General features: G+C 41.1%; 1 protein-coding gene across 8 annotated transcripts in view; it reads right to left on the bottom strand.

The window, feature by feature from the left end:
* Positions 1–27,821, bottom strand: part of LOC111841820 (disabled homolog 2-interacting protein-like) — a 213,930-nt gene that overhangs the window by 147,387 nt on the left and 38,722 nt on the right. Inside the window, exon 1 of one of the 8 annotated variants that reach the window (XM_023807875.2) lies at positions 24,569–24,769. The exons of 4 other annotated variants lie outside the window; for them this stretch is intronic. In XM_023807875.2, the coding sequence (XP_023663643.1) occupies positions 24,569–24,608 (40 nt within the window). In that variant the 5' untranslated portion in view covers positions 24,609–24,769. Of the gene's footprint in view, positions 1–12,652; positions 12,992–24,568; positions 24,770–27,821 lie in introns of those variants that run through there. 3 more of the 8 variants (XM_072714511.1, XM_023807874.2, XM_023807877.2) reach the window with 3 other exon arrangements.

Raw genomic sequence — 27,821 nt, 5'->3', positions numbered from 1 at the left:
AAGTGAGGACTGCAGTGATATCACAGATATGACAAGTTAGCTAACCGAAATAGACAACAGAGTGTAAAAACAGATCATTTCGTACTAAAAATGGATATCAGAAAGCATCATAAGACACCCTTCAACTCCATTTAAGGTATACATATGGAAATGATGAAAAAACAGCATGCAATCTTTTCGTGGTCTCCATACTGAAACCCTTTGACTCTATAGTGTAACAGGTTTCAGAAAGCACCAAGGCTCTGTAGAAAATGTACATTGTATAAAATGTTTTCAGAATGCAGCCGACAATATAAGTACATTATCCTACATTATGCAAACAGTCAATATGCACACTCTCACAAAAAAAATACTAATTGGTTTGAAAAATCTTTTAAATTTTATAATAATGTTCCAGCACATTACCTACCTACATGGTACAATCCAGAAGCTGAATCTTACCTTGTAATGCAAGATACAACAGGACAAATACTCATATAGTTTTTATCTATTTTAACAATCAATACCTGTTATTCAGCTAAGCATCAGAATACCACAAGTAGAAAACTATACCAAACAGCCTGTAACAATACTTTTATTTAAAAAGTCTGTGACGCACAATACTGGAGATATATACGTAGCAGCTGATTTGAAAAACAGAAACAGTGAATCAATTTGCCAATCCATCTATCGTTTTTCGAACAAAGATAGAGCATCACATAGTGTACAAGAATATTATACATTTATATTTTTAGTGTTTTAATTAAAAAGGTAAAAAGGGATCATCAATAATAATAACAATAAATTAATTAAAATACATTGTTTTGTATACAAAGATCTGAAAATCCTTCCCCTGTATGTACACATCAAAAAACTATACTTTAAATAAACACAGAATTACAATTGATGCGGTAATTTAATAAGAGATTACATGAGCTGTTCAGATGCTCTTACCACAGAGAGGGACTGGAATCCTGCTGCAATAGCTGGAGCACCACCCAGCCCAGTACTCTGCTCTCAATGTCGGAAAAAGACTGTATACGATTCTACACGGCCTACATGACCACGCCTACAGACATATCTTTGGGGGCAGGAAAGTCACTCCCAATAACACAACCTGCAGGGTGGTGGGAATTCAAGCAGAAGAGTTCCCCCTATATCCACATTAAATCTCCATGACCATGGCACGTGACCTCACAGAGGAAGAATGCTGAGAGTGCTTCAGGCAATACAGTCTCTGGGCTTTCTGGGCGGCCGAGACAGAATCAAGATTCCGGGCCTCCTCTGAAAACCACGGACCTATGGGCTCAACCCGGTAAATCAGGCCAGGTCAGTTTGCATAGTCTGAAAGTTTTGATAAACTTGTATGGCTAGCATCTAAATATATCACGTTCAGTGATATGAATAAACATCTCCAAAGGATGTGATATATGTACATTTTAAAACTCAATGTGACTAATAAAAGGATTTTGATTATATATTCGACATATTTCAAACTGAACATGGTAAGAATTCCAAAGGTGTTTTCTCTTTGATCAAGCAGCACATCCAGCAATATCCTGCATCCATTAACAAATCAGAACCTTCATAAAGCATCTGTAAAATGACACCATACTTTATACAGAATGATGAACATTGAAACCCATCATCTTTTCAAGCTTAGCAAAAATGATGACATGCTGAGCAGTAATTAGAGAGAAACAATAGCCTTTCATTATGCCATCAATCTGTACATCACAGCAGCTCGCATTCAATCGGTATGTAGCCATGTCTGTTTGCACCATATTTTCGATTGCACTGTTTTTGCATTTCATGTCTATCTACCCACAAAGCTGCCTGCAACAAACAAATGTATGAATTAACATATTGCTTTCACAGTTCCCATAACAATACAGCCTTTACACTGAAAAATACGTTTGGATCCTGAGGCAAGTTTAAGGAGAATTAAGATTCCATGTTATTCTTTAGAAGATGACCCAGTTTGCAGTGACTCCCCATATACTCCTTGTTCCCCTTTTGCTGTAATCAGCAGGTCACAGCACTGCTCTGTGCTGGTACAGCAAGTGTTAATTATTCATTAAAAGTTCTTGATGAGAAATAGGCAAAGCATTTGTTAAGCGGCACTCTGTCACAGCCCTGCACATCCAGGCCCGGTAACCATTCCCAAGAACACAATTAAGTGACACACAATCCTGTCCCCTTAATGTAATGGCAATGGTTGTCATTAAATCTAGAGACACAATAACACAACATAGTACTATTTTATTTGTTATTGTGCCCCCTCTGAGGGTCCTGACCTTAGCATAGGGGAGGTTTTCCTGGGCTTTCATGACCCACAGAGCAATGTCATCTGAAACTTGAGCTCCTGGTGGGGCCTCCCTTGGCAAACAGGTCTGTGGAAGGAGGTCACGCAAACTATGATGCAAGAATGACCCCCATAAAAAGGTACTGATAAGTACAAAATATAAGAGTACCCTACCAGGAGGTCCTGGGGCTCAGCCTTGGTTACCTGTGCAAGCTGGACTGACCACATGGAGTTATCTAGTGACAGGAGTGGGAGGGCCCTTAAGGGATCAGACCTTTGCAATAAAAAGAACTTGCTTTGGGACTGAAATGTAACCTCCTGTGGAGGGGAAGGAGCATGAGCCAGTGCAGGAGAGAGAAAGGCACCAGCTTAACACATCGGCCATACCACCACGCATTGTGAAAGCATACCTCTGAACTGGGGGGGGGAGTCTCCTGCTCCCCAGTTTCCCTTAATGGAACACTCCTCACGTGGGTGAGGGGCGATGCTATAAGACGGTTTCAGAAGAGGCTTGTCACAATGCATTCAACAAACATTTCCAGAGTGTATCAAAGCGGAAAAAGAACTGGAAACAACTCAATGGAAAATTCTGGGGCTGCCACCGATGACTATTTCTCTATAGATTAATCTATCAACTATTTTATCGATTGGTCTATTAATCTAAATGATTAATTTTCCTACAGAAAATCAATTTGACCGTTTTATTTAAGTTAATTATATTTTGAAAACAACAAACTGTTTGCCATTGCAGGGCTTTAGATAATGTACGCCAGTTTTTCGGCACTATACACGCATTATCTTCATCCACAATTTGATAAGCAGATTAGTAGTATGCCACTCCAGTAAGTCACGATGAAGGATGAGACAGATCTTTTAAAAGATGAGATACTGTGGTTAAACAAAGTAAAAAGATTTTGGTGGTGTGGTGGACACTTTTTTTGTAAATATGGTTTTAATTTTTATTTCCGTTTATTTTCTTTTATTTCCGTTCTCATTTCAGTTTTAGTCTACGATAACAACACTGGTCCCAACAAGTCCAACGTGCACAAACTCAAACACTGGCACCATCTATCCATGGAGAATAAGCCCATATTTTAGCCCAAACATTTTCTCAAACACTTATTCAATGAAGATTGTAACGTAGCAGGCAGACAACTTTATGGTTTTAATAATGAGTGTATTTAGCAGCTACAAGCATAAAATATATTAAAAATCTCTCCGTTCTAATGATAATTTAATAATCATGAATAGACAGGACTTTGGGTGTTTTTGCCTACCCTGGCGGTCCATCGTCCCGAATAGCTCATGTGCTTTTCCTCTTCAGGTGCTCCTGCATATTGTTGTAAGGCATCGCACTTTGCACAGTGTAAAACCACCTTTTTGTTTCATGATAATTTGAACTACTCTTATAATTACATAGTGATATTAAAGGAAAACATTTGTTATAATGAACTGAAGCGTTTTAGAAATCATAAAGGTAATTTTATTCAAATATTTTTTTTAAAAAATGATGCGTCGATTTAAAATGTTCATGTAGGTGTGTTTTCAGGGTAAATATCATCGACGCCGTCGAATAATCGCGCCAGCCCTAGAATATTCCTGCCTTTTTTCTTGTACTCAGGTATCCAAGGTAATTCTTATATCCCTGTTAATTTGCCAGCTCAAGCAGACGAAACACACACAAGGGAATGTTACATTTTGTCCACAGTTACTACTTTCCAATGGACATAAACGTACCATGTATCAAGCGTACCAATGGCCTCACACTGCCTCCTCCGAGTCTGAGACCCTTTATCACTCTCACAGGAGTCACGAGTATAGAACAATTTCTTCATCTGAACATTTCTATGGTTAGCCAGTCATTTAATGGTCAAAGAACTGCACCTTTGATACAACACCAGTGTAGCTCCCAAGAGAGAGGTAGACACTGTACTCCTCAGAAAGCTGCCACGCTTGCATTCAGAGCTGAGTATATATTGTAAAGTCATAACCTTTGTAAAACTCCAATGCTCGTATCCTGGAGACATTCTGTCCTCTTATTTGCCTCTGTCCTGGACAGAAGCATGTTGATGAGGAGCTCTACAGCACTGCAGTTACAGAACAACACGCTTCACAAGTGACAGCACCAGTTAAGCAAGGTCTGACAGAGTAACAACTCTTCAAACCTGACAAACCAAAACATTTCAAAGAACTGATATGACAAACAGTTCAGGTCTTTCCTTTTCATCAAAGAACAAAAAATCATAGCTGCCCATAAGTATGAACTCATTTTGTAGGATATAAAAACGACAATTGTCTGATTAAGCCGACTTATCGGATCCACTTTTGTTTATGATTCGCCTCATTTCATGAGCACGGCGTTTTGCTCAGCCGTGGTGATAAATGTCTTATTCAGAGAGGACAAGAAAAGAAACGCATATGGAAGTGCTGAACAAGTTGTGTTGACAGCAGAAACCAGATGCCACACCTTAATTGAAATGTCAGAGCGGAAACAAGGCCTAACAATTAAAAGAAAAGGTCTTTTTGTTACCTGCAAACATGTCTGTAATTTTCATTTACATCTATACAATATATTATGCAACATGGACAGAGGCATCTCACACATCCGGCACTAGCTACAGTATGTTTGTGTGTGAGATATCAGAGCTACTGTGTGCAAGTAATAAATATATTTAATGTATGACAAGAGATGATTTTAGGACTTATATAGCATCAAAAGTAGGCACTGACAGAGATGGCAAGTGAACAAAATACTGTGAGTTCAGCTACGAAGATTTCAGCTGTGTGTTAAAAATGCACTTTACTGTCAAAACACAAATCTTGTTATATTGTCACCAAAGACATACTGAGAAAAAATATCTTCCAGTGCTTGGTACAGTAAAAGCAATCTTTAAAAGAAACCTATTGCGATTCTGGTACCAATTAAAGCAAGAATTCATACATCTTGAAACATCTCAGAATCTCTCACAATGGCTTAACTCTCAGGAGTTATAAAGGACGGCAAACTCACTCAAACCAGCTCATCAACAACATTCCTCACGCTTCGCCCCTGCTGTACTCATGCACGTTATGCAATGGTCACACAAAGGGATCCCTCCGTCACTGTGCAGCAAACGAAATACAGCAAACAGCACCTGCTACTTCCAAGAGCGGCCGCCTCTCTGCCTAGATTCGAACGAGGCCTCTCCGCATATTCATCGCCATTCAGTCTTTTAAGTTTCACCAGGCGCTCAAAAAAAGCGGCACGCTGCATTTTAAAAGCCCGGACGCTACAGCCGGCGATAATCAGCGTCAGTGTATCTGATCTCGAGCTTCACGGCCTGGCCTTCAACATGTCTTTAAAGAAAAAAAAAACTGAGGGTGATTGCTGGTAAATGCGTAATTCAAAGCTTGTGATTAAATTATTAAAGGAATGGGTCGTCTCACAAGGAGCAAAAACAACTTTCTTTAGACGTGTGGCACTGCGTGCTGTAACTGTAACTCCACAGTGGCCGGACCGGGCTGGGGGGGGGAACAGAGTTTGAGAGAGACAGACAGCCAAGTTGAGGAGGTGAGGAGCTGTATATTCACTGTCTATCGCAGACCCCCAGCCCCCACCTGTGAACATCACTGTTGGTCCACCTCATTTATCAGACGCTTCAGCACTCCACCTGATAAAAACGGCCTGAGAAAGTCAGAGGTCATATCCCTTCTTTACTTTTAAAAGGCATTGCTCTGGAGACACACAGAGGCATCTCACGTCTAAGGGCCAGAGCACAGACAAAGGAAACACCCTCGAAACAATAAAATGGGGAGACTCTATTGGCTGACATCACCCAGCTGCATAAAAACACATGTGGACATTGGCTCAGACTTTCTATGTGCCTGAGGGTGAATAGAATACCAGTTACTGTACGACTGCGCAAAACAAGTGCGAAACAATTAATCTCAATTAATGAGATGAGAATTTTTAAGTCCAGGTTCAAATAATATTACAAAATGAAAGGGGGATGTAGGAAGATCTGAAATACTTAGCAGGCATTTTGGAGAACAGCCTCAGATACACTTTATAATACAGACTCTCAAAACAAACCTGCACTCAATTGCTTCATTCAAACACAGTGTTTAGGGAAACACATTTCCAGGCCCCCTACAATTTCACAGCTGTTTGAAGATACTTGTCCATTCCCTCTAACACAGGCATATAGCGCCGACAGAAATGTTCAGGAAGACAGGCGGCCCCGTTAGCGCCACGCCGCCTCTGCCACATTACGAGAGGGGAAATCTGACAATGTCAGGAACGATGACGAAGCCGGCATAGACAAAACACTGCACGGGTCACTCATCTGGCTCAGCACAGACACTGCAGAATAAAGCGTGCTGTGATACCATCTATGTCAGCATGCTGATTATGACAACCCACGCACAAAATCTGCAGTTTCTATCCAAGGTTTAACATTATTATCGTTTTATCCAACAGAGTAATTCCTGGAACAATGCTGGCTGCAGCTAAGCTCATTTCCTTAATCAGCCTTAAGTTTTTATAGTTACTTCTTACTGTCAATTCTTATGTTCGAGATGAAGCCCATCTTTCTGCTTGAGTTACTGCGTTCTGCTTTTGCTTTGACACCGGTCCTGAACCAGAGCGGCCTCCTACCAGAAATCCAAACGCTTGTGCTATAAGGTGCTTATACATGCAGCTTTCGTCTTATCATCTTCCCTGAAGAAACAGCATTTGTACATTTGTTTGCTTTTTGTCTTCCCACTTTCTCCCGGAGCATTCCCTCTGAAATGGGAACGCTACGACTGACGCGCTGGCCACTTCCGAGCTCCCTGTGCCGCATGGTTCCACCTAGGAATTCGAGCGAATGAATAGACAAATAACATTTCAAACTTAACAACCCCTCCCGCAGAACCGAATGAAGGACAAAGCATTACGCGTAACGCTCAGTACACAAAGCTCATGATACAGGTCACGGTTTACAGAGCTTTCAGCCGCTCACCCAAAGCAAAGGCGCCTCTTCCTCCGCGCTCCTCGCCGTATCGGCCAGACGTGGATTTCAGAGCAAAATGAATGGTCCGAGCATGGGGGCATTTTTAAGGAAGTACACTAAGGCAGACACATTTCCCAGCAGGCCCTTGTGCTTAAAGCATGACTAATTCCTATTTGCTATTGTAACACCAAGCACAGTATGCAGAGTCCTGACCTCCCATCCGCGTCCCAGGAATTCTCTACATTCCTGACCGCTGGAGTTACCAGCTTAGGCTGCTTCCTGTCCCCTGTAGGGAATTCCTCAGTGTGTCACTGTCACATGTCACTGGGGCCAGTGACTTCTTTGTTTCCCAGTCCATTTACTCCAGAACCGTTTACATCGGATGCTAAAAACATTGTGGATTTGGGTGTTGACGTGGCTCGCAACAAGCAGGCTGTTGACGTCTACTAAGACTGAAAATTCACTGATCACACGTTGTCTTTTTGTTATAACTTTATGTTGCTAATGTGACTAAGCGTGACTAGCTCTGCTAGGGGAAGTTTGACACCGTGGACTGTCAGTGGACGGTATTCCCCGAGCTGAGCTGTCTGCATGTAAACCTAATAATGTCCTATATTTAGTGCAGCAGGAGGCCATAAAAGCAAGCGGTGGCGGGCCTGCAGCTCAGGCCTGCCCCAAACAGGATGTCTGGTAGATCAGCTCCAGAGCCCTGTGTGCCCCGGCCTTGCCTCCCACTTCCCCATGCTGTGCTCCTTCTGGAGTCTCACCACACCTGGCCCATTCTACATCACATCATCACCGTGGAAAGCCTGAGCCCGTGGGACTTCGCAAAAAATAATATATACATACAATTTTCCAATCCTCCACCCCAGCTTATGGTGGACAAACCATCGTCCCGGCCATTCTCCAAATGAGACAGACCTGTCTGCACTTGGAGGGCGATCTTTCCATTACATAAAGGCGGATTCCTCATATCACAAAGTGATGTGATAAAAGATGTTTCATTCTTGACTTTCAGAGAGATTTCAACATTATGTTGCTCTCATAGGTGAGCCAAGGAATTTGCTCAGATTCCAAGCTTCAGCACAGCTCAGGTGATGCACACACGCCCCACATCCCCCAAGCTCCTGACACAGAGCTCATTTATCTCCAATATCTGTTTATGACAGTTACTTAAGCATGACCTTTTTAATCATTAAATCTTATGCTTATTTTACTTTCCCTGTGCTATGTAGTGTACAGCAGGAAATTGTCTAATAACTTCACTAATAATTTAGTTAATGACTGTCAACTCCAGTACTGTGAAAAAGTCTAAAGGAGTAGAGAAAAATGTTTTAAACTTTTTATCTGGGTACGAAGTGTCCAATCTACAATTCAGCATGAGAATATATGCAATTGGACAGTATCACAATTACAAGTAACAAGAATTTCTTCTGGTCTCCAAAAAATTACTGATGTCTTGTTGGATTGCTAGAAGATTGCAAACTTTGGTTTCCAGACCTCCTCAGGGGTACATGTACTCATTAAAATTCACCAAAAGCTCAATCAATTAATTAAATAAATAAATAGCTTGACAAGGTATTGATTAGCCAAACATGGTATGCTAATGGTTGAGTAAAAAACTACATGGGTACTGGATGGTTACTGCAAATACTGGGGGATTTCAGGAGAAGTTATTCAACGGCTAAGCTAACATACAGTACATTGACAAACATGCTATCATAGTCATAGCCAAACATGAAGATCATTTGAACATAATTTTAGACATTTGTACTAAAAAGTACTTTACAATCCATGGTTACAAAAAAGCATTATGTTTGGGTTTATACTCATCAACAGATGTAATCCACATCCAAAACACAAAAACAAAATCTTTGTCAAAAATTTGTCAAAAAGAGGTCTGTTTGGAATTTAGCTACCTTGCAATTAAAGATGAGCAGGAACAAGAAACAAAATAAGTATTGCATGAGCGTGACTGCTGTGCCTGTCACATCCATGCATGGCGCAGAGATCGTAACAGTACAGCAATGAATACCAGTATCACAGACACACCGCCATGTGCTACGAGCCAATTTAAATGCCAAAAGGGACGTGGGCAAATAAGCATTTTGTATGCTAGTTTATACGATCTCTTTAGCCTGGTTTATACCAAATCCACACAAAATACACAAGGGATCCCCAGTTCTGGTCCAGGAAGGCCAGTCTGCAACACCGTTATATACACCATTAACTGCCATATCAGATATCATTAACTGCTATACACCATTAACTGGGGGACCCCCCCCCCCACCCTACTGTATACATTTTAAGATTTCAAAATACCAGAAAAGCATACTGTTAGAATACTGTACACCACATTATAATGCATGGACTGTATGACATATTCTAGTTAGTATAATTAGCTATTTAGTATTTTTATATCTTAGCCTAAACCTTTGCTGAGGGAGGCCTACAGTACGTAAGTACTGAGCTACAGTAATGTTAGCTGTGAGTATACCCGGAGCGCCATGCAGTGATTGTTTTCCTCCAACTTAGCTCATGGTGTCACAGATTGTTGTGGCAGTAGTTTCCAGGTCAGGGAGGAAACCCAAGGAGCCTCTTCCTGTTGTCCTGCTTCAGCACAGCTGAACAATCCAGCGAAACGCAAGGTTAGCGGCATGTGCGCTGTGGGGGCCGCACTCAGCGAAACAAAAGCTACTCACAGAGTGATGCATCAGGACAGGCAGCCCTTCAGGACACTGCTATTACCTCACCCACTAAACACTTTCACCTCCACTTTTCCAGAAAGTGCTCGGAAAACAGAGGGCAGGTAAACACACGTCTGCTATTGCTCAAGTCCATCAGTTCACGATTCTTGGAAAGCCTTGTTCTAAGAAGACAGTGATATATAGACCATTGCACAGATTATACATGGTGGGATCATCTACAGAAATCTGGATGGTATAAATGACATGGGTGCTTCAGGTTCTCATGCACATGAACATCGATCCTGGCATGTTGTGTCCTCTGAGATGCCCACTGCTGTGGATAAATAAGCTTCTTACTCAGACGCTGGGATGCTGGTGATATTTCTAAGCAGGTTATTCAAGCCTGCAGTGACTGCACAACAGCGGCAATGTAACATGAAAAGCAGTTCAGGTTCAGCGTCCCCTGGGGAATGTGATATAAGAATATATGTTAGCCTTTGCACCACCCGGTGAGTGTGATCTAAGGATATATGTTAGCTTTTGCCTCACCCGGTGAGTGTGATCTAAGGATATATGTTAGCCTTTGCCCCACCTGGTGAGTGTGATCTAAGGATATATGTTAGCCTTTGCCCCACCCGGTGAGTGTGATATAAGGATATATGTTAGCCTTTGCCCCACCCGGTGAGTGTGATCTAAGGATATATGTTAGCCTTTGCCCCACCCGGTGAGTGTGATATAAGGATATATGTTAGCCTTTGCCCCACCCAGTGAGTGTGATCTAAGGATATATGTTAGCCTTTGCCCCACCCGGTGAGTGTGATCTAAGGATATATGTTAGCCTTTGCCTCACCCGGTGAGTGTGATCTAAGGATATATGTTAGCCTTTGCCTCACCCGGTGAGTGTGATATAAGGATATATGTTAGCCTTTGCCTCACCCGGTGAGTGTGATCTAAGGATATATGTTAGCCTTTGCCTCACCCGGTGAGTGTGATCTAAGGATATATGCTAGCCTTTGCCCCACCCGGTGAGTGTGATCTAAGGATATATGTTAGCCTTTACCCCACCCGGTAAGTGTGATATAAGGATATATGTTAGCCTTTGCCTCACCCGGTGAGTGTGATCTAAGGATATATGTTAGCCTTTACCCCACCCGGTAAGTGTGATATAAGGATATATGTTAGCCTTTGCCTCACCCGGTGAGTGTGATCTAAGGATATATGTTAGCCTTTAGCACTGCAGTTTCAGTTTTAGTCTCCATCTCTAGAGCTAATAACAGATTCAAAATCGCTGTTTTCAAATACTGTTGGGTCGTGTTTTTATGTTGGGATCTTCACTTTAAAACATTAAACCCAATAACAGAAAAGTCCAAAGCCCTGCAGACAAATTAACTTTACATAAGTTTACAGTATGATATGTGAAAGGATAAAACAAGGAGCCAAAGAACATACCAGTGGCGAACAACATACGACCACCTGCAATCAACCTGCAAGATGATTTACATGTACAAACAGGTTCTAGTGTCAAATGTTATCACTTCCTCCACCTGCCATGAAAATGCATCACTGAAAGATTGGTGTAGCACAGATAAAAGGGGTTATGAATCTTATTCTCCACATACTATAAGCACTACACCCCACTCCATATAACAAATAATAGTCATGACATAAACATACACCAGGAACAAAGATAAGATCTGTGTGTGAGTAACCTTTATGTGATAGTTCTCGTTGGCTCTGCTCTTGTTAGCTTAGCAGGCTTGTTAAGCAGGATCGGATCTGGAAGTCCAGCCTGACGCAGGCATGTGGCAGGACGAGCACAGAGGCTCCTGGTAATTCCATCCCGGAGGGCTGCCATATCAGATCGATATCAGGCCTCTGCAGCAATCGGAGTGTATGTGTGACCCTTGGCGAGCACCCATCGCCTGCTATGGTCAGCATCCCGGGAATCTGCTTCCAAGGGCGCTTCCTCCCCCCAGTCACTGCCCTGGGACTATTTATAGCATAACAATACCCTTGGAACCTGAAGCAGCCACATACACACAACAGCACCTGAACTGCCAAAAAACGGCCGCCCCAGTCCAGACAGACTCAGTGGAATTTAGCGAAAATTCGCAGATTTAAAAACAAAAAAAAAACAAAACAAAGTCAGTTACTGGTGAGGAAACGGCAGCATCTACAGAGGAAAAACTGCTGGTAGATTTCTGAAAAGTCTGATACTTCTAAGGGTAGTGTTGCCGACGTGTGCTAGAAGTAACCTTCTTACTGTTAAAATGCTTAAATGTCGCACTATATTACTTCAGTTCAAAGGAATGCGGGTCTCCCCACACTGTATTATAAACACACAAAACATTAATGCTGACTTCTACCTTGTAAGAGCCATGCGCCTCAAAGCACTGGAGGTACTTCATTGTGCTGCTCAACGTACGAGAGAAAGTCAAGTTTAAACTTGGCAAAGTTAAATCTGAGACTATCCTTCTGCTGATTGCAATGCTATCCTCGCTATAGCTAACTCTCATGACAGACATAGCTTAAAGTTTTGAATAATGAAATGGCACGATCCAAGCCTAGGTCCGTGACTATCCCAGAATCCGTGAGGCACATGAAGCAGATTCTGCACACCTTCTCTTCCCAGAAAATGCCGAGGGGGTTGGCTGTGACCCTCTCCTTTTTCCCAGCAGGGTCAGACAGGGGGAGCGGGTGAGACTTACCTCAGGCTTTCTGTTGCCCCAGAACGACAGGAGTCTTCATCGTCCTCTCTGAGAGCCAAGAGTAACAAGTTGTAATGACTTACAATTTCCCTTTCTCTGGCTCTCTCCCTCCCTCCCTCATTCTCTCTCTTTCTCGCCTACTCCACTACAGCCCGCCAGCCAGAGGGAGCCGCAGATATTCCTGCTTACCGCAGGCTCCCGCCGCGCACCCGGTCTGAGCAGATTTTAGTTCCTCCCCCTTTTCAAGCAGAAAAACAGGAGATCGAATAACTGAGGGAGAGAAAGAGACTGAGCTGCGAGTGGAAAGGCAGCCAGGACTGAGCGCTAACTTACACTCTCCTCTCGCTTACCTTCCCTCGCTTTCTCCCTCCCGGAGGAAAAAGTGCTCGTCTCTGTGCCCTAAGCTCTGGCGCCCTCAGGCAAGGGGGGTGAACAAACTGCTCAAAGAGCCAAATTCCTAGCGGTGGCGACCAATCAGAGTGCTGACCATGGGGACCAGTGAGTTTGGGAGGCCCTGGCTTCCCCTGGCTTGAGGAAAGTATGCAGCGCGGCAGTGAGCACGGCATGGCGAGGCGAGGGCTAATGTTTACACTCTCAGCAGGGTCGACGAGCCACCAGGAAGCAGAAACACACAGAAGTCAAAGGGGAAGCAGGTGGTCCCTCAGTACAGAGAATGATTTTAGTTTTGAGGTTGCGGGGTCACACTGTGGCATGTTGCTTATGTTCAGAGTGTCACCTCTAAGGAGATCAGCCTTCTCAGGTTTCTGCTGCTGTCTGGGGGGTGTGAAACACTCCATTAGTGCACTGGCCCCAAATATCTCATTTTGGTCCTACTTGGGCTTGATGACATAAAGACGATTTAATAAGGCAAAGCAAAAGACGCCATTAGATGGCAATAAGGCTCCCCAGGTATGCAACTATTGTGTAATGGCACAGAGAGAGTATTTGGAAGCTCTGTCTCTTTATCTCTCTCTGCCACGCCTCCATCCACTGTGTGTGTGTGTGTGTGTTTGTGTCTCTGTGTTTGCAAATGTGTGCCCAAGAACCATAAATGTTTCAACAAGTGGAGTTAACCACACATTCACTCTAAAGGCTCATTGCGGATGAGCAACTAAGGACATAGAAAAGGGTGCCATAGTAGGGTCACGAGGTGAAAGGTTAGTGACATTTAGCCCAGCACCATTTCACTGCCTTCCAGAAAAGACCGAGGGAGCCATTGTTCTTTGCAAACCTGGAAATTCTAATTGTGTTGTTTTTCCTTGCTTAGCAGCAGGAGGAGAGTCAGGGAGGAATGGGAGGCAACACTTCCACAATATTGTTATCGCTTCATCTGCCTTTCGCCAGATTCCATCGACGCCAGTTTCATGCGTTGCGGCATCCGATGTGGCTGCCTGCATGTCTAGTGTTCATGAGGCATGGTGCCACCAGCTGAGTTGGCCGGGAAGTCGCCCCTTTGACAAAGACAGCAGCTCCAAAGAGAAAGCCCCCCCATTGCGATTCAATTTTGCCCCCTCCAAGCAGCAGAGGTGGAAAGTTCAGGTTCAGAGAGTAAAAATCCAGACCAAGATTTTGCTTCAACCAGCCAGTTGACTATAAAGAGTCACAGCAGTACCCAACTGGTTGGTTGAAACAAAATCTTGGTCTGGATTTGTACTTTCTGAACCTGAACTTTCCACCGCTGCCAAGCAGGAATCTGGAAGAATTCAAAACACAACAGTACTTTGACTGAATTAAGCTAAGTATGAACCGTTATTAACTCAAAGTGACTTACGTAGTTCATTATGTATTTATCCAAGTGAATGTGCCTTAGCCTTGTGACAGGACCATTTAAATGAATGTGCAGATTTCAAATAATCATTAAAACAAAAATAAACTGTAGCCATTACTCTGTTGATATGTTCAAATAACTGTAAAGTGAAAACTGGCATATGCAGTCAGTGGATTCTTGACATAAAAAGCTAGGGATGGAGCACTTACACTGAGTAGTAGTATTTTTTTTCTAGGTTGCATCCATGCCCCAGAAAAAGTTGGGTACGAGACACCCTTGCAACCCCCATGATGCGGGGGGCATCCCTAGTGAAGTTCAGTTAGCGAACAAGCTTAATAAAATTCTGTGCAGATTTGCATGTAATGTTAAGTCGCAAATTTTCAACAAGCTCTCTGGGGACTACAAAGCAAAATTGTAGGACGGAGCTACATTCTAACATTTTATTTCACTTGTCGTTGGTTTTATTCAAGTCTTGCTGTCAAAAGAACACTTACTGATTGGTAGAAAAATTTTAATGCTTACTGTATATCCCAAGTACTGTAAAAGATGACCTAAGATCCTGCTCTCCTGCAAAACTGCCAGGCCTTGCATTCATGAATGTATCTTTTAATAATGGAAATGCTAAAGAGAAAAGTGGAGCACAGAAAATGCTAAAGAGAAAGTGTTAGAAGCTAAAGCTAAAGTGTTAGAAGCTAAAGCTAAAGAGAAAGTGTTAGAAGCCAAAACTAAAGTGTTGGAAGCTAAAGCTAAAGTGTTAGAAGCTAAAGCTAAAGAGAAAGTGTTAGAAGCTAAAGCTAAAGTGTTAGAAGCTAAAGCTAAAGAGAAAGTGTTAGAAGCCAAAACTAAAGTGTTGGAAGCAAAAGCTAAATTGTTAGAAGCTAAAGAGAAAGTGTTAGAAGCTAAAGCTAAAGTGTTAGAAGAGCTAAAGAGAAAGTGTTAGAAGCTAAAGGTAAAGTGTTAGAAGAGCTACTGTAAGAGTGTTAGAAGCTAAAGTGCTAGAAGAGCTAAAGAGAAAGTGTTAGAAGCTAAAGTGCTAGAAGAGCTAAAGAGAAAGTGTTAGAAGCTAAAGCTAAAGTGTTAGAAGCTAAAAAGAATTTGTTGGAAGCTAAAGCTAAAGTGTTAGAAGTTAACGTTAAAGAGAAAGTGTTAGAAGCTAAATCTAAAGTGTTAGAAGCTAAAGCTAAAGAGAAAGTGTTGGAAGCTAAAGCTAAAGTGTTAGAAGCTAAAGCTAAAGTGTTAGAAGCTACAAAGAAAGTGTTGGAAGCTAAAGCTAAAGAGAAAGTGTTGGAAGCTAAAGTGTTAGAAGCTAAAGCTAAAGAAAAAGTGCTAGAGGAAAGACTCCTTCCACTGGTTATCATAGCAAACAGTCAGACAGTAGCAGCAGGTAAGTGTTCTATCCTGCCATGTAGGGCTGGGTGGTGTATTGATATATTTTCAAACGAGATACAGGATGAGACAATACTGTTTGTAGGGATACACTTTTATTGTTCCAAAACGATCACTTTCTGTTTTGAAAGCATGTCATAAACTGAGAAAAAAAAAAGTCTGTTTGTGTACATAGTGAAGTGAAATGCTTTTATGTCGCGGCTGCTTTATTCGACCCCTGCAACTCAGATATATACAGAATAAATTTTTGTGTTAATTTTGAGACTGGAAAAACAACAAAAGTTGTAGTTATATATTTCCAAACTGGGAAGGAGACCCTGAGGTGGGAGTTGTCTCTCCCCCAAACACACACACACACACACACACGCTCTACAAGTTGTATTGTGGGGACCTCCCCTCCCCCACCCTTTGCCAAGTTTTATTTTGCCAAAATGCCAGAATAGTGTTGCTTTTCAAAATACTGTATATGCGTTATAATGCCTAGAGGGTATAATGGAATAAAAAATTTGATACCGCCCAAGCTTATCTTAGAGATCTACTCAAATGCTCGAATGTTTTACTGCTTACTGCTATTAACTATGCTTGGGCTCACCAGTGTGACTGGTCTTTGCCTTGAACTTCTCTAGGTTAACAAACAGCTAATAGTCAGGCTAATCTGCCAGAAAAGCTAACGCAAAAGCTCAGCTTATGGGGTTGCCAGTAACAGCCACAGTGAAATTCGGTGCCAGGAGAATAGCAGACCTCCACAACTTATGATGCTCACCTGAACGTCAAGCGACCAACAACGCCAGTGAGGACGGAGTGTGGCCCTCGGGCTTCACATCGGTGTGCAGTGCTGCTCCACACCGATCACTGAGCTCTAAGGACTGTGCTCATAATGGAACCATGAGACTTAGCAATAAGTGCTAATTACAGTCATAAGTAGCGGGGCCTTCAGTAACTACACAGTCCATATACCAGTGGTGCAGTGGGTGAGCATTTTGCTGACTCTTTTTTCCCGTACATACTCCTTTGGTTACTGTCATTATTCGAACATTCAATATTCAGAATCTGCTTCTGAAGTTATCCTTATGCTTCAAGGACGCTGATGCCCCAGTCTATGAATAGCATCAAGAACTCTTTGGAATTCTCATGTTTTCTAAATTAACCAGAGAAATATTTACTTTGTGTTCATCTCTGCAATAAACAGCTCACCACCTAGTAAGATGAAGGTGGATATATGTTAAGGGGATTTACAGATAATGATATTTTTTCTCTGTTGAAAGAGAGCTCACATGTTAATGAATCAGACATATAGTACACGAATAGCTACTCTCTTAGCTGGTTTGCTGTTCAGTTTTTCTTGTGAACTTGCTTCAGCCAGGGTTCATTTCGACATTAGTAAGGCTGGTTGGCTTTGTTGCAGACAGGGTGGCCAAATGGAGCATGGAGCTGTCTTTCAGATGAACTTAGGACTTTTTCACATACAGTGCTACTAAAGCTAATACATATACACAGGAATACGGCTTCACTGTGTGCGGAGTTTGCATGTTGTTTCCTGGTTGCATGGGTTTCCTTCAGGTACTCCATTTTCCTCCTGCAGTTCAAGTAGATGTTGATATGCTAATTGAAATCCCTAAACTGCCTGAAGTGCGTGTATGGTTCCTGGGATGGACTGGCAGATCATTTGCATGTTCCACGGCCTTGTTCCCTGTGCTGCTTGGCATGAACTCCAGGCTCTCAATAGCTGGAAATATTTACTTTATATGTGGTTAGAATATGGATGGATGAATGGATGGATGGTTGGATAGATTGATGGATGGATGGATGGATGGAAATGGGCAAAATCCTTGCTAAAAAGTTTGTCACCAACACCCAAATTACTTTCACTGATTCATTCGGATAATTAGAGTCCACAAAATGCTTCCATTGAGCTGCATTTCCAAATGAGAAAGTAATTAATGCTCTTCAAAACATGCCACAGTTAATCTCCAAAGTCCCAAAACAAAGCAGGCATTGTGCTTCTGAGCATTCTGACGAAGCCCACCTTCTTATAAAAGACCCCCACTCAGGCTCGCCATGCCCGAGGCCTCCATTCTTCTACAGCACATTAAGCAGAAAGGAAAACCTCAGTGTTTACCGTTTCTATGACTTGTATTTTTGGGGCAAATCATTAAAAGCAAGAGATTAAAGGCTAAGCAGGGTACAGCCACCACAAGGAACAATATATTTCTGTTTACCAAAAATAGTGGGGCTTTATCTTTTGTTTCACCACCTGCTAGACAGCAGATTCCAAACCAGTCTGATTATGCTGAAATGCCAGCAACAGAAGACACAAGACAGCAAAGCACTATACAGGCTAGGTCAAATTCTCATTACGCACATCAGCTTAATAAACCAAAGGTTGCCGTTTGAAGTTGCGGGTGATTATACTGCTCTGCTCTACAAAAATATCCAGCTGTTTAAATTTTAAATAGCTTTGGATAAAAGAGTCAGTCGTGCAGTGTGATGATGACGATGATGAAAGCAAATTATCTCAGGTAAGAGAAAACATCCAGCCTTTAATTATCGCTGTTGCTTGTTTCTTAGTCTCCCACCAGCCACCGTGCTCCAGTATATCTGAGTCAGGGCTCAGCTAGCAGTATTATCAACAAAAATATGATGTCTTCTTTTCAAAAGATTGATCCCACAAATCCCTTTAATCCTATTAGAAAAATCTTTGCAATACATCCATTACTCTGACACATTTAACACAGTTTGAAAAAACAAGATACCTCTACATATAGCACTTTTTATAATAACTTTAGAAGAGAGCTACGTGACACAGCAAGGAAAAGGGTCAAAATACAGCAACCTCAGGCTGCAGAACTGGCAGCACAATATGTGCTCATTAATACCCTCATACCCTCCTGAGACCCCACCCATTCATTTATGTCCATTGCAGTGCACATGTTGTTTTTGCATCTATCTTTTCACTGATGTAAGGAAACATATTTATTCCTGTTGTACATTAAAGAGAACATGCTGTGAAATTAAAAATAAAAATAAATTTGAAAAAATCTAAATTGTAAGATGTCTTATCTCCTACAAAGACAAATAACCTATAATTGAAGGACACTTTTTTCCTTGGGTCTCAGGAAGATATGATACATCTGCTTGATTAAAACATTAAACTGTTAAGCAATTAAATTGCCATACTTAAAATTCATTGTGTTTTTATGGATTAGGAGTTTTCCTAAAATCACAAGATATTAGGAATTAAGGTATTGGATTTTGCACTTTAAAATCAATATTCAGTTGTCATAAAATGTTTGTGAATTCCACAAACTGTGCTCAAGATTGCTCATAAGAAGGTTTTTAAATTCTTCAGCAAACAGTTGATATGCCGCTGGGTAAAACCTGCACAACACAGGAAAAAACATTTATGTAAATATATCAAAGCATGTTAAGTAGGTCCAAATTAATCAGCCAGTGCTCTTTACAACATCCTGTTAATGGCCAGGAGTAAGTGAAAAACAAAACAAATAAGGTCAGACAGCAACGATATTCTCTTTGAGAAAAAAGGAATATTTCCTAAATTTATATTATGTCCCAGAAGCTCTGTAGTCTGTTAGTTGGGAATCAAATGGCGTTTCTGAAGCTAACAAATCAGGTGTGTTTTGGACCTTGATTTTCACCTTTTGGGCCTTTTTTAGCTATTCAAAATGTTATACTGGTAAAGTATTCACATTACCTATATTATTTATGGGATGGTGATGGGGGGCATGGTATAGTTAGCAATAATCGAGCTTTTTACTTTCAAATAATCACATTCCTCACGTTCCTGCTACTGTGTTACTTTGCCAAAACCAAAATGCTTATATTAGGCATGAGCATTTATAACATAGAGAAACAAAAATGAGTTATTACAGTGCACTTTACTAAAAATTCTGAGTGCTGTACACAAATATACAGAGATCACAGAGCCATTTGTTGTGCCAGTGAGCAGGGGTCTGTACCCCCCCAGCCGAAAAGCTCTTTGGGGCACCGCCCCCACTGCTGTCTGCAAGTTACATTTTTCATAAATGAAATATTGGTCTAGTAAGCCTACTGTAATTACCACTAAACATCAAAAGCACACCTTTTTTGAATGTCAGCATTTAAAAGAACTGTATAATCTATGCCATATTTGTGCATCACACTGAGAATTACACTGCAGACGTAGTGTAGATGTTACTAGTCTGAAGCTTAACAGTGCTGTTCTGGTTGTTGTGGTGCCATGGACCTAGGTTTGTAGGCCAAGTGTTGCTGGTTGCCAGGAAGGTTTGCAGGTCTGTTTTGGATAAAAGCAACCACTAAACATCTGGTGAAACAGAATACTACTGCGGTATATCTGATTGCTATTTTGGTCTATTTCTGTAGAATATGGCCAAAAAACTGGATTTGGGAATCCTAAATGAAGCCTTATTTAGTCACTGATGCAGGAGACCTAGATATTCCCAGAAAGCTGAATCCAGGCATGTAGTAAAAGACTGACTTAGGAGAAATAAATGTCTCATTATCAGATGGAAGGCCCCCTTTGCAACGTCAGCTAATTATCTGCTCCTCTACCCCACATCATTATGACCACCCAGAGATGGAGATACTTTGCAAATGACAGACTAAACAAGGCTGCCTGGGACTGTGCAGCTGCTAATAATGGCAAAGAAACACATGAAAGGTAAACATGCTCTGGGAGCAAAGGCACAGGAGGAGCTTCTATCATGTGCTGATGCTGCCGTGCGTCACAGAGAGGCTCTGTACTCACACATGCTTAACGCTCTCAGCGGGAGCTTACAGAGGAACAAATGGGGCAAACTGGAGCCTGCAGAGAGCCACTCAAACCCAGCTAGTTTGTTACTACAGGAGCAGCTAATTAACCTTAATCCAAAGGGGTTCCCCTAGTAGTGTATCGCATAACTGGCACTTTTTAACTGCTCGGTCTTCATGGAGCGCAGCAAACCAAACCCAAGTGCAGCTCAAGGCCCATGACAATCCAGATCTTAGAACCTTAGAAAAACTCACTTTTGGTCTAACAAAAGTGCTCCAAAGCACACTCTGAAATATGGACAGCACGCATAGAAAATTCTTAACCAAAAGCTGATTGATTACCTCCACAACAATTCAGAAATTGTGTTTATTGATATGATTTTTTATCAGTGCTGCAGTGCTGTGTATCTGAATTAATGTATAGGAATGTATATATAGGTCTATGTTGTTTGGCATCACAGCAGAGAAATTTATTTGCATATTTCTAATATTGTATCTGGAATATATTGTTTCAATATCAAACCAGAAAATGTGTGGATATCTTTTTTTTCTTTTTCTTATGGTAAAATTCAACTATTATTTGCATTAAAGCAGATGGATGGCTTGGTCAAAATAACACTTTAAGGCATGTGAAATAGCAAAGCATGTAACTGGTAAGTAATTTATACTTTATCTTTTGAGAGCATCTTGAAAACAAAATGGCATGTACTGTGACTCAAAGTTTTCTGCATTGGCGAACTCCCATACCAGTGCATAACCATCCACGTCCCGCAGCACCAAAAAAAAAAATGTATAGCTTTTTAAAAAGATGAACTACTCCACAGCTATTCAAATGTGACAGATGACTACTTGGTCAAAGGATTTTCTAGACCATGTGGGAGTACGGTCCATGTGCACAATTAATGACAGGCAGGCAAAGGTAAGGAGAAGACTCTTATTATGTTGTCATATACATTTCCAGGCGGCTGAACTCCATCTGGGATTCAATCCAGGCTTCACAAAAACCTCAGAAAGCTTTGGAAATCTATACAAGAAAAATGAAGTTCTGCCTTAACTCATCCAACTCACCACCAAAAGGTTTTTTTTCACATAATATGTGACATTCACGAAGCTTTTATATCTGCTTGGCTATGGGTACATTGTCCCTTTAACTTGGCACTAAAGGCCGGAGGTACTCTGCATAATTCAAAGCACTTTGCTCCATCACTAATGGAAAGGAGAAAATTGCTTGATATGTTGAAATTCTTCACTTTAATTAAAAGCACAATTTGATAATTGTAAGTCCTAACAAAACGGCCGCACATTCTTCATCAGTAAAAAGTGGTTTTATATGCCATCTTCTGCAGGACGCACTAGGCCTACAGCAGACAGACCTACAGAGAATCAATTAAAGATCAATAATAGCATTTGGTTGCTTTCCTTCCTGCTGTTACCGTCTGCTGGATTGGAGCAGTAGCGTCTACAGGATCACATTTGCATTCATTTCCCCTGCAAATGCTCGAACCACCAACTGATCTGTTTAATCTTTTCAGTTGTTGTAAATCACATTTAGAGTCTGGATAACTGGCTTACAAATCCCATGATGTCCTATTTTACTATAGATTTCCTCCAAAGCAATTTTTTTCTTTTAAAATAACCATTGAACGAAAGTTTATGTCAGATTCAACAACGTAATATTACCGAAGTTGACTAAGCAGTAAACTGCTGCATTAAGCATGCATCCCCATTACAGTAGCTCTGCTCGATTGAATTAAAATACATAAATATAATTCAGCAAGGACAGTGGCCCTCTGGAGCTACTCGGACTGGAGTGGAAATGTTGTGAGGTGAAAACAAAATTTAGTGCTTGGCAAGGATCTCTCATGAGAGCCCATACCAGCATCCTCAACAGCTGCCAAGCACAGCCTGCTATTCCGCTCAGCAATGTATGAGTTTTACAGCATGTGCAATTAAGCTGCAATCATACAGCCATATGCATGCGTAGTGTATCTGGGCATCAAGCCATCTTCCATACTGCTGCTCCAGTACAGGGTCATGGAACAGGATACCCTTGAAAGGATGCCAGTCCAGCACCAAGTTTCACACATACAGTACTCACAACTTACTGCATGTTTTAGGAGGATACTGGAGTACCCAGAGTAAACTTAATATAGATATTTTAGTAAAATTTGTGAAACTGCCAATAAATAATCAATATAACCTATCTATCCTCATATTTGTGTCAGTAGAACACCAGATTGCATACATACACTTGTGGTAACTATATATTATCTCCTAAAACTGCCTTGGCAGATAAAACAAATCATTAAAAAGAAATCGTAGCATTCCTTCATCTTTCATCTTCTGCACAAAAAATGACCGTGAAAGAGCAGATGAGAAGACAGAAGGCAGAAGTCACTGTCAGCAAGGAGTAACCCCTCCCCATGTGTCTGCCAGGTCAAAGAAAGGTGTTTTTACATGGGGTGCTATGGGGTTCACCATCAGCTTATAGGTACTGCAAAGGTACCCAATAGATTCCACTTCCGTTTACAATTCCATTCACTAAATCATGCATCAAAGCCAATACCTGAGTCATGTACCACCCTCCGACAAGTGAGTACAAGACACACCTGTGATCATTTGAAAACTCCCTGCCAAAAAACTGTGGCAATATAGAACACGACTGTTACTATTCAGTATCTCACATGAAACTAAAAGAATGTACCTTAAAAAGTGACATGACAAACTGCAGAGGGCAGTTTGCTATTCAAAGCAGGACGGCTTTGCATGTGGGTGACACCAGAAGCTGCCAGGCCACACAGACCAGATCAGGTACAAAGCTTCTCGGCTAGGAGCAACAATGTTGGATTTTATGTACTGCATGCATAGCTGAAGACCATTAACCACTGAGACCAGTACGCTATACACATGAAAATATTTATTATACATCATCTTAGCTGCCAAACTGAATTAAAAAGACACAGGTCTACTATGGAAGTAGGGAAGTCAAAACACACACACATATATATATATATATATATATATATATATATCAAGAAAACCTGCACTGTTGCAAAAAATCAAAAATGCATTTTTTGTGTAATAAAGACTGATGTAGTGAATCCAGTAGAGTTGTTTTTTTAGCCACTTGGACAGGACATGGATTCAGCAAATAAAAAGTGCAGCGTGCCAAAAGCTGAAAAGCTAAGGTGGTTCTTCTGAACTATTTTAGACTTTGACTCACTGCACAAACCACAATTTTTCTAAAGCATAGACAGTTCCTCCACCAGTTTTTAAGGCTCTTAGATGGTCACTCTGAAGAACCCAATAAAGCCTTGGCAAGCATGAAACTTTTTTTTCACCGCTTAACATTTCAAGTTTCTCTGCAAATGGCCAGAGCAAATACTAAGCTATGTTTTACAGCCTACTGGATATATTTTAAAAACAAAAAAAGAGGTGAAATGAACTGCACACCCATACACAGCACATTCCTTCCACCCAGTTCTCTGCCCCATCCAGTCACTGTATGTCTGTCCCAAAGCCAGTGTGATTGTAGCTTATGGCCGCAGATCAACCCCAGAGCATGGGGGATAAATGCAGGGATCCACTGGTGCCAATGCTTGAGGAAGGCTCAACCCGATGTTTTATTATACATAAAATATCATTTACCATATTTTTTCTCTGAGGGTATTTAAACCTTTTTTTCTGCAGTTCTCCAAATGATGGAAAGTCACCCTTCTCAAAAATATGTCTTTAGAAAGGTTTCTCCTTTTCCAAGATCGGTTAGTAGAACTTTCAAAATCCTGCGCTCACTTAAAATAGCCGGACACTTCTACAGGCGCAATGTCAACTGTGACGCTTAAACAATATAACAAACTTAGAAGACAGCAGCAGGAAAACAGAAATATTTAGCACGGCAGTCATTTGGCTATAGAATCAGCAGCGACAAAGTGATCAGCTGACTTTAGTTAGTTTTACTTTGAGTTAAGAAAAACAAGGTCCTTGACTCTACATACCAATGTAGCCCTCCTGTGCTGTTGTGTTATACGGCTCCATAACTTCAGGGTGTGACACAAGGCATATTCCAAAGAGTGCTGACAAAGAGGGGTCTTTCACCTTCCCCACCAACAGACTGGCTGCACTTGGGCTGCTCTGCTACAGCCAGGAGTCTCTCCACAGAGGGATGACTGCCTGTATTCTGGCTGCTGTGCTACATCTGCCCGGCGATTTGGTGGGATGACTGGCTTAAACCACATGGAGGCCCTTCTCTGGCTTTCATGTATGACGACTCTTAAAGGCACAGCGCTCTTTTATTAGAAACCTGCTCTTTCGTACACCTGAATGCGGGGGGAGGGGGGGCATAAACCCATTACACTGGGAGCTGAATATGCTTCAGTTTAAGGTCAGTGATTAGCTGACAGCCTGTTCAGTAGGCACCTTCATCCTAAATAATGCACAATCCCTGTGCAGGAGGAAAGGACATTATAAAACAGACCCACGGAGGTACTTCTAAGTTAGGAACATGCTGACCTTTTGCTATATATAACTATGCGGTGGCAGCATTATGAAGTGCAGCAAATATGGATAAACAACGATACTTGGAATATTCATTTTTAGTATCAGTTTACTTGCCGGGGCACAAATAATATACAGTAGTATTATGCTATTAGGGGAGGTGTAAAAAGAATTTACCCTTGGGAATGAATAAAAACTATCAATTATTATTGTTATTTTTAATATTATTATTATTATTACTTAAGTATTAATTAACCACAATCTAAGTCTGTTATTTACTGATATCATGTTAATTCATCATTAATGAATTGTGACGCCTGTTTGAACTCACAGGTACTATATTTGTTACTGTATCTGTAAACCATTGTGAAGTACTGAAGGAACTACTAAGGAACTGCAGAAGGAACAAGGAACAAGTAATGAGTAACACAAGTGAAATTCTGGTCTCATGTTTGTTCATCATTAATGAATCGTGACACATCTTTTATGTCAGGTAGCGACTATATGTTCAAGATTTGTACTTCAGTAGTAACTGAGTTATTACTGAGTTATAAGTGTTTCTGCCCCCTGAAACAAAGTGTTACCATTTTTTTCTTCTGTAGCATCATTATGACATGCCAGGAATTTCACTTGAATGATGTTTACTATAAATTCACAATGAAAAAGTAAATAAAAAGCAAAGATTCTTCCCTGGCAGAGACTTCTGGAGATGACATAGGACAGCATAACTATATGATATGCACATAAGTATGACCACACTTTATTCAGGGATATGTTTGCTGTAATACAAATATAAAAGGCCATCTGGACTAGATGTAAATATATTTATCATTTTATGCATTTACATAATTGTTCTGTGCACAATGTGTCCACGGAATGGTAATCGTACCACATATTAATTATGGATCCCTCTGTTACTTTTATATCTCCAGCTGTAACAGTGAACTTCCAATCCTGTACCAAAAAGATTAAATATTCCCAGGTGGTGGCTGGAAAAATTAGCAGCTTCCCTTTTCATGACCAAGGAACTCATTTCATACTCATTTCTCAGTGAAACATAAAAACGATGTGCTTGGCTTTAAGAGTATGACATACTCAAACATATATTGGAAATTGAAAACATTTGCCTGTTCATTCCTTTCCAAAGGGTGATAGCACTTCCTGCAATTAAAGGCCTATGTACTCAGATTTTCAGTTAAAAAATGGGATGATCATGGCATTACTGATGTCATAGGGATGCTAACCCTAGAAAACACATATCATTTAGAAAGCATGCAGGCTAAGACCTCTGGCAATCACCAACACCGATTTTTATTTTCATTCACTTATTGATGCCTCACTTACATCAGTAGTGATTTGCATTTAAACAACTGTCTTCAAGCTCCACAGAACATTCTCAAATGTTCTCCACCTAGACCTCGTCCACTGCCACCACCATGTGCCCGACTTCAGCTGTTTAGCCATCTGCCTCAGCTTCAATCTCAGAGTACAAGACGTGCAACTCAGTGGTATCACCTCCCTCCCCTGCTGAACTCGGCTGTTAAATATTGAGAATTAAAGCCATAACCGCTATGATGAACCAACATGGGATCATTACTTAACACACTTAGTTTCTGTTTAATTAATATATTAAGTAAAAGTGTACTACTACATTATTTGTGCCCCCTCAAGTAAAGTGTTACCAATAATACATTTACATTTGTTGTGCTGCAGCCTGTTTTTGACCATGCGTGACGTTTGGAAATACGATAGAATGATAATCCTGCTTGTCAATACACTCCTGATTCCAGCATAAATGTATGGCTTCCTGACCAATGTCACATGACCAAGTACTACTTAATTAATAGAGTAATACTATACAAAAGCACTCTAAGTTACTGAGCCCAGGAAAGGCAGTGGCCTTTATCTCCGGAACATTCTTCCGGCTTCACAAGAAATAATGAGCACACAGCATAGGATTTACTTGTTAAAGTTCAACTGTCACATTTCTGAATGCTTTCTCTAAACCCTAAAATGAAATTACATTGTATTACTATTTGTGCCTGAGATGTTGGCCTGAAAAATGAAGGCGAAAGCCGGATGTGCATCCTGCACCTCTAAGATATTTTCAGATCAGACCATCAGAAGATTTTAAAACAAAAACCTTAAAATCACCACTCCCAACACTTCAATCCATCTTCTGCCAGCTTATCCTAGTCAGGGTGGTCCACGTTTTTGCTCCTCCCTGCCAGACAGTCCATGTTTTTACCAGGAGCTGGTAAGAAGCAAACCTGTGGACTGTCTTGGGGTCCTGGAGGCATGGGCTGAGAAACACGGACCTTGGGTACACCCCAGACAGGAATGCTTGACAGATGCCAACTGGCCTCCCTGCATGCAACACCAACATACAGGCCAGCAGGATTTGCACCTCCCCAACCATAGTGATATCAGTTAACATTGCTAACCCCTCTACACTATGCCATCCATCATGCATAACATAATAAATAAATAAAACGTAAGATGGCAAAGTATTATTTGCAAACTTCATGAAAAGTCAATCAGAAATCAGGTTAGGGCAAAAGGTTTATTTTGTTCCAGCCACTGAAATTATAATGTGAGAGATTAAGTTCCAAATCTCAGATAAGAGATTAATCCTTTGCACACTTGAAAAAAAATAATTAAACAAGAAACTCATAAAAGATTAGAGTTCAGTTTCACACCTTCCCATGGAGGATCGTGACCTTGGCATGGTGGAGGGATTTGTGACGACCTGGT

The sequence above is a fragment of the Paramormyrops kingsleyae genome, chromosome 7, assembly GCF_048594095.1.
Source record: "Paramormyrops kingsleyae isolate MSU_618 chromosome 7, PKINGS_0.4, whole genome shotgun sequence".
In the NCBI taxonomy this organism is placed as follows: domain Eukaryota; kingdom Metazoa; phylum Chordata; class Actinopteri; order Osteoglossiformes; family Mormyridae; genus Paramormyrops; species Paramormyrops kingsleyae.
The sequence above is the reverse complement of the archived record's forward strand: the minus strand, read 5'-3'. Positions and strand labels throughout refer to the sequence as shown.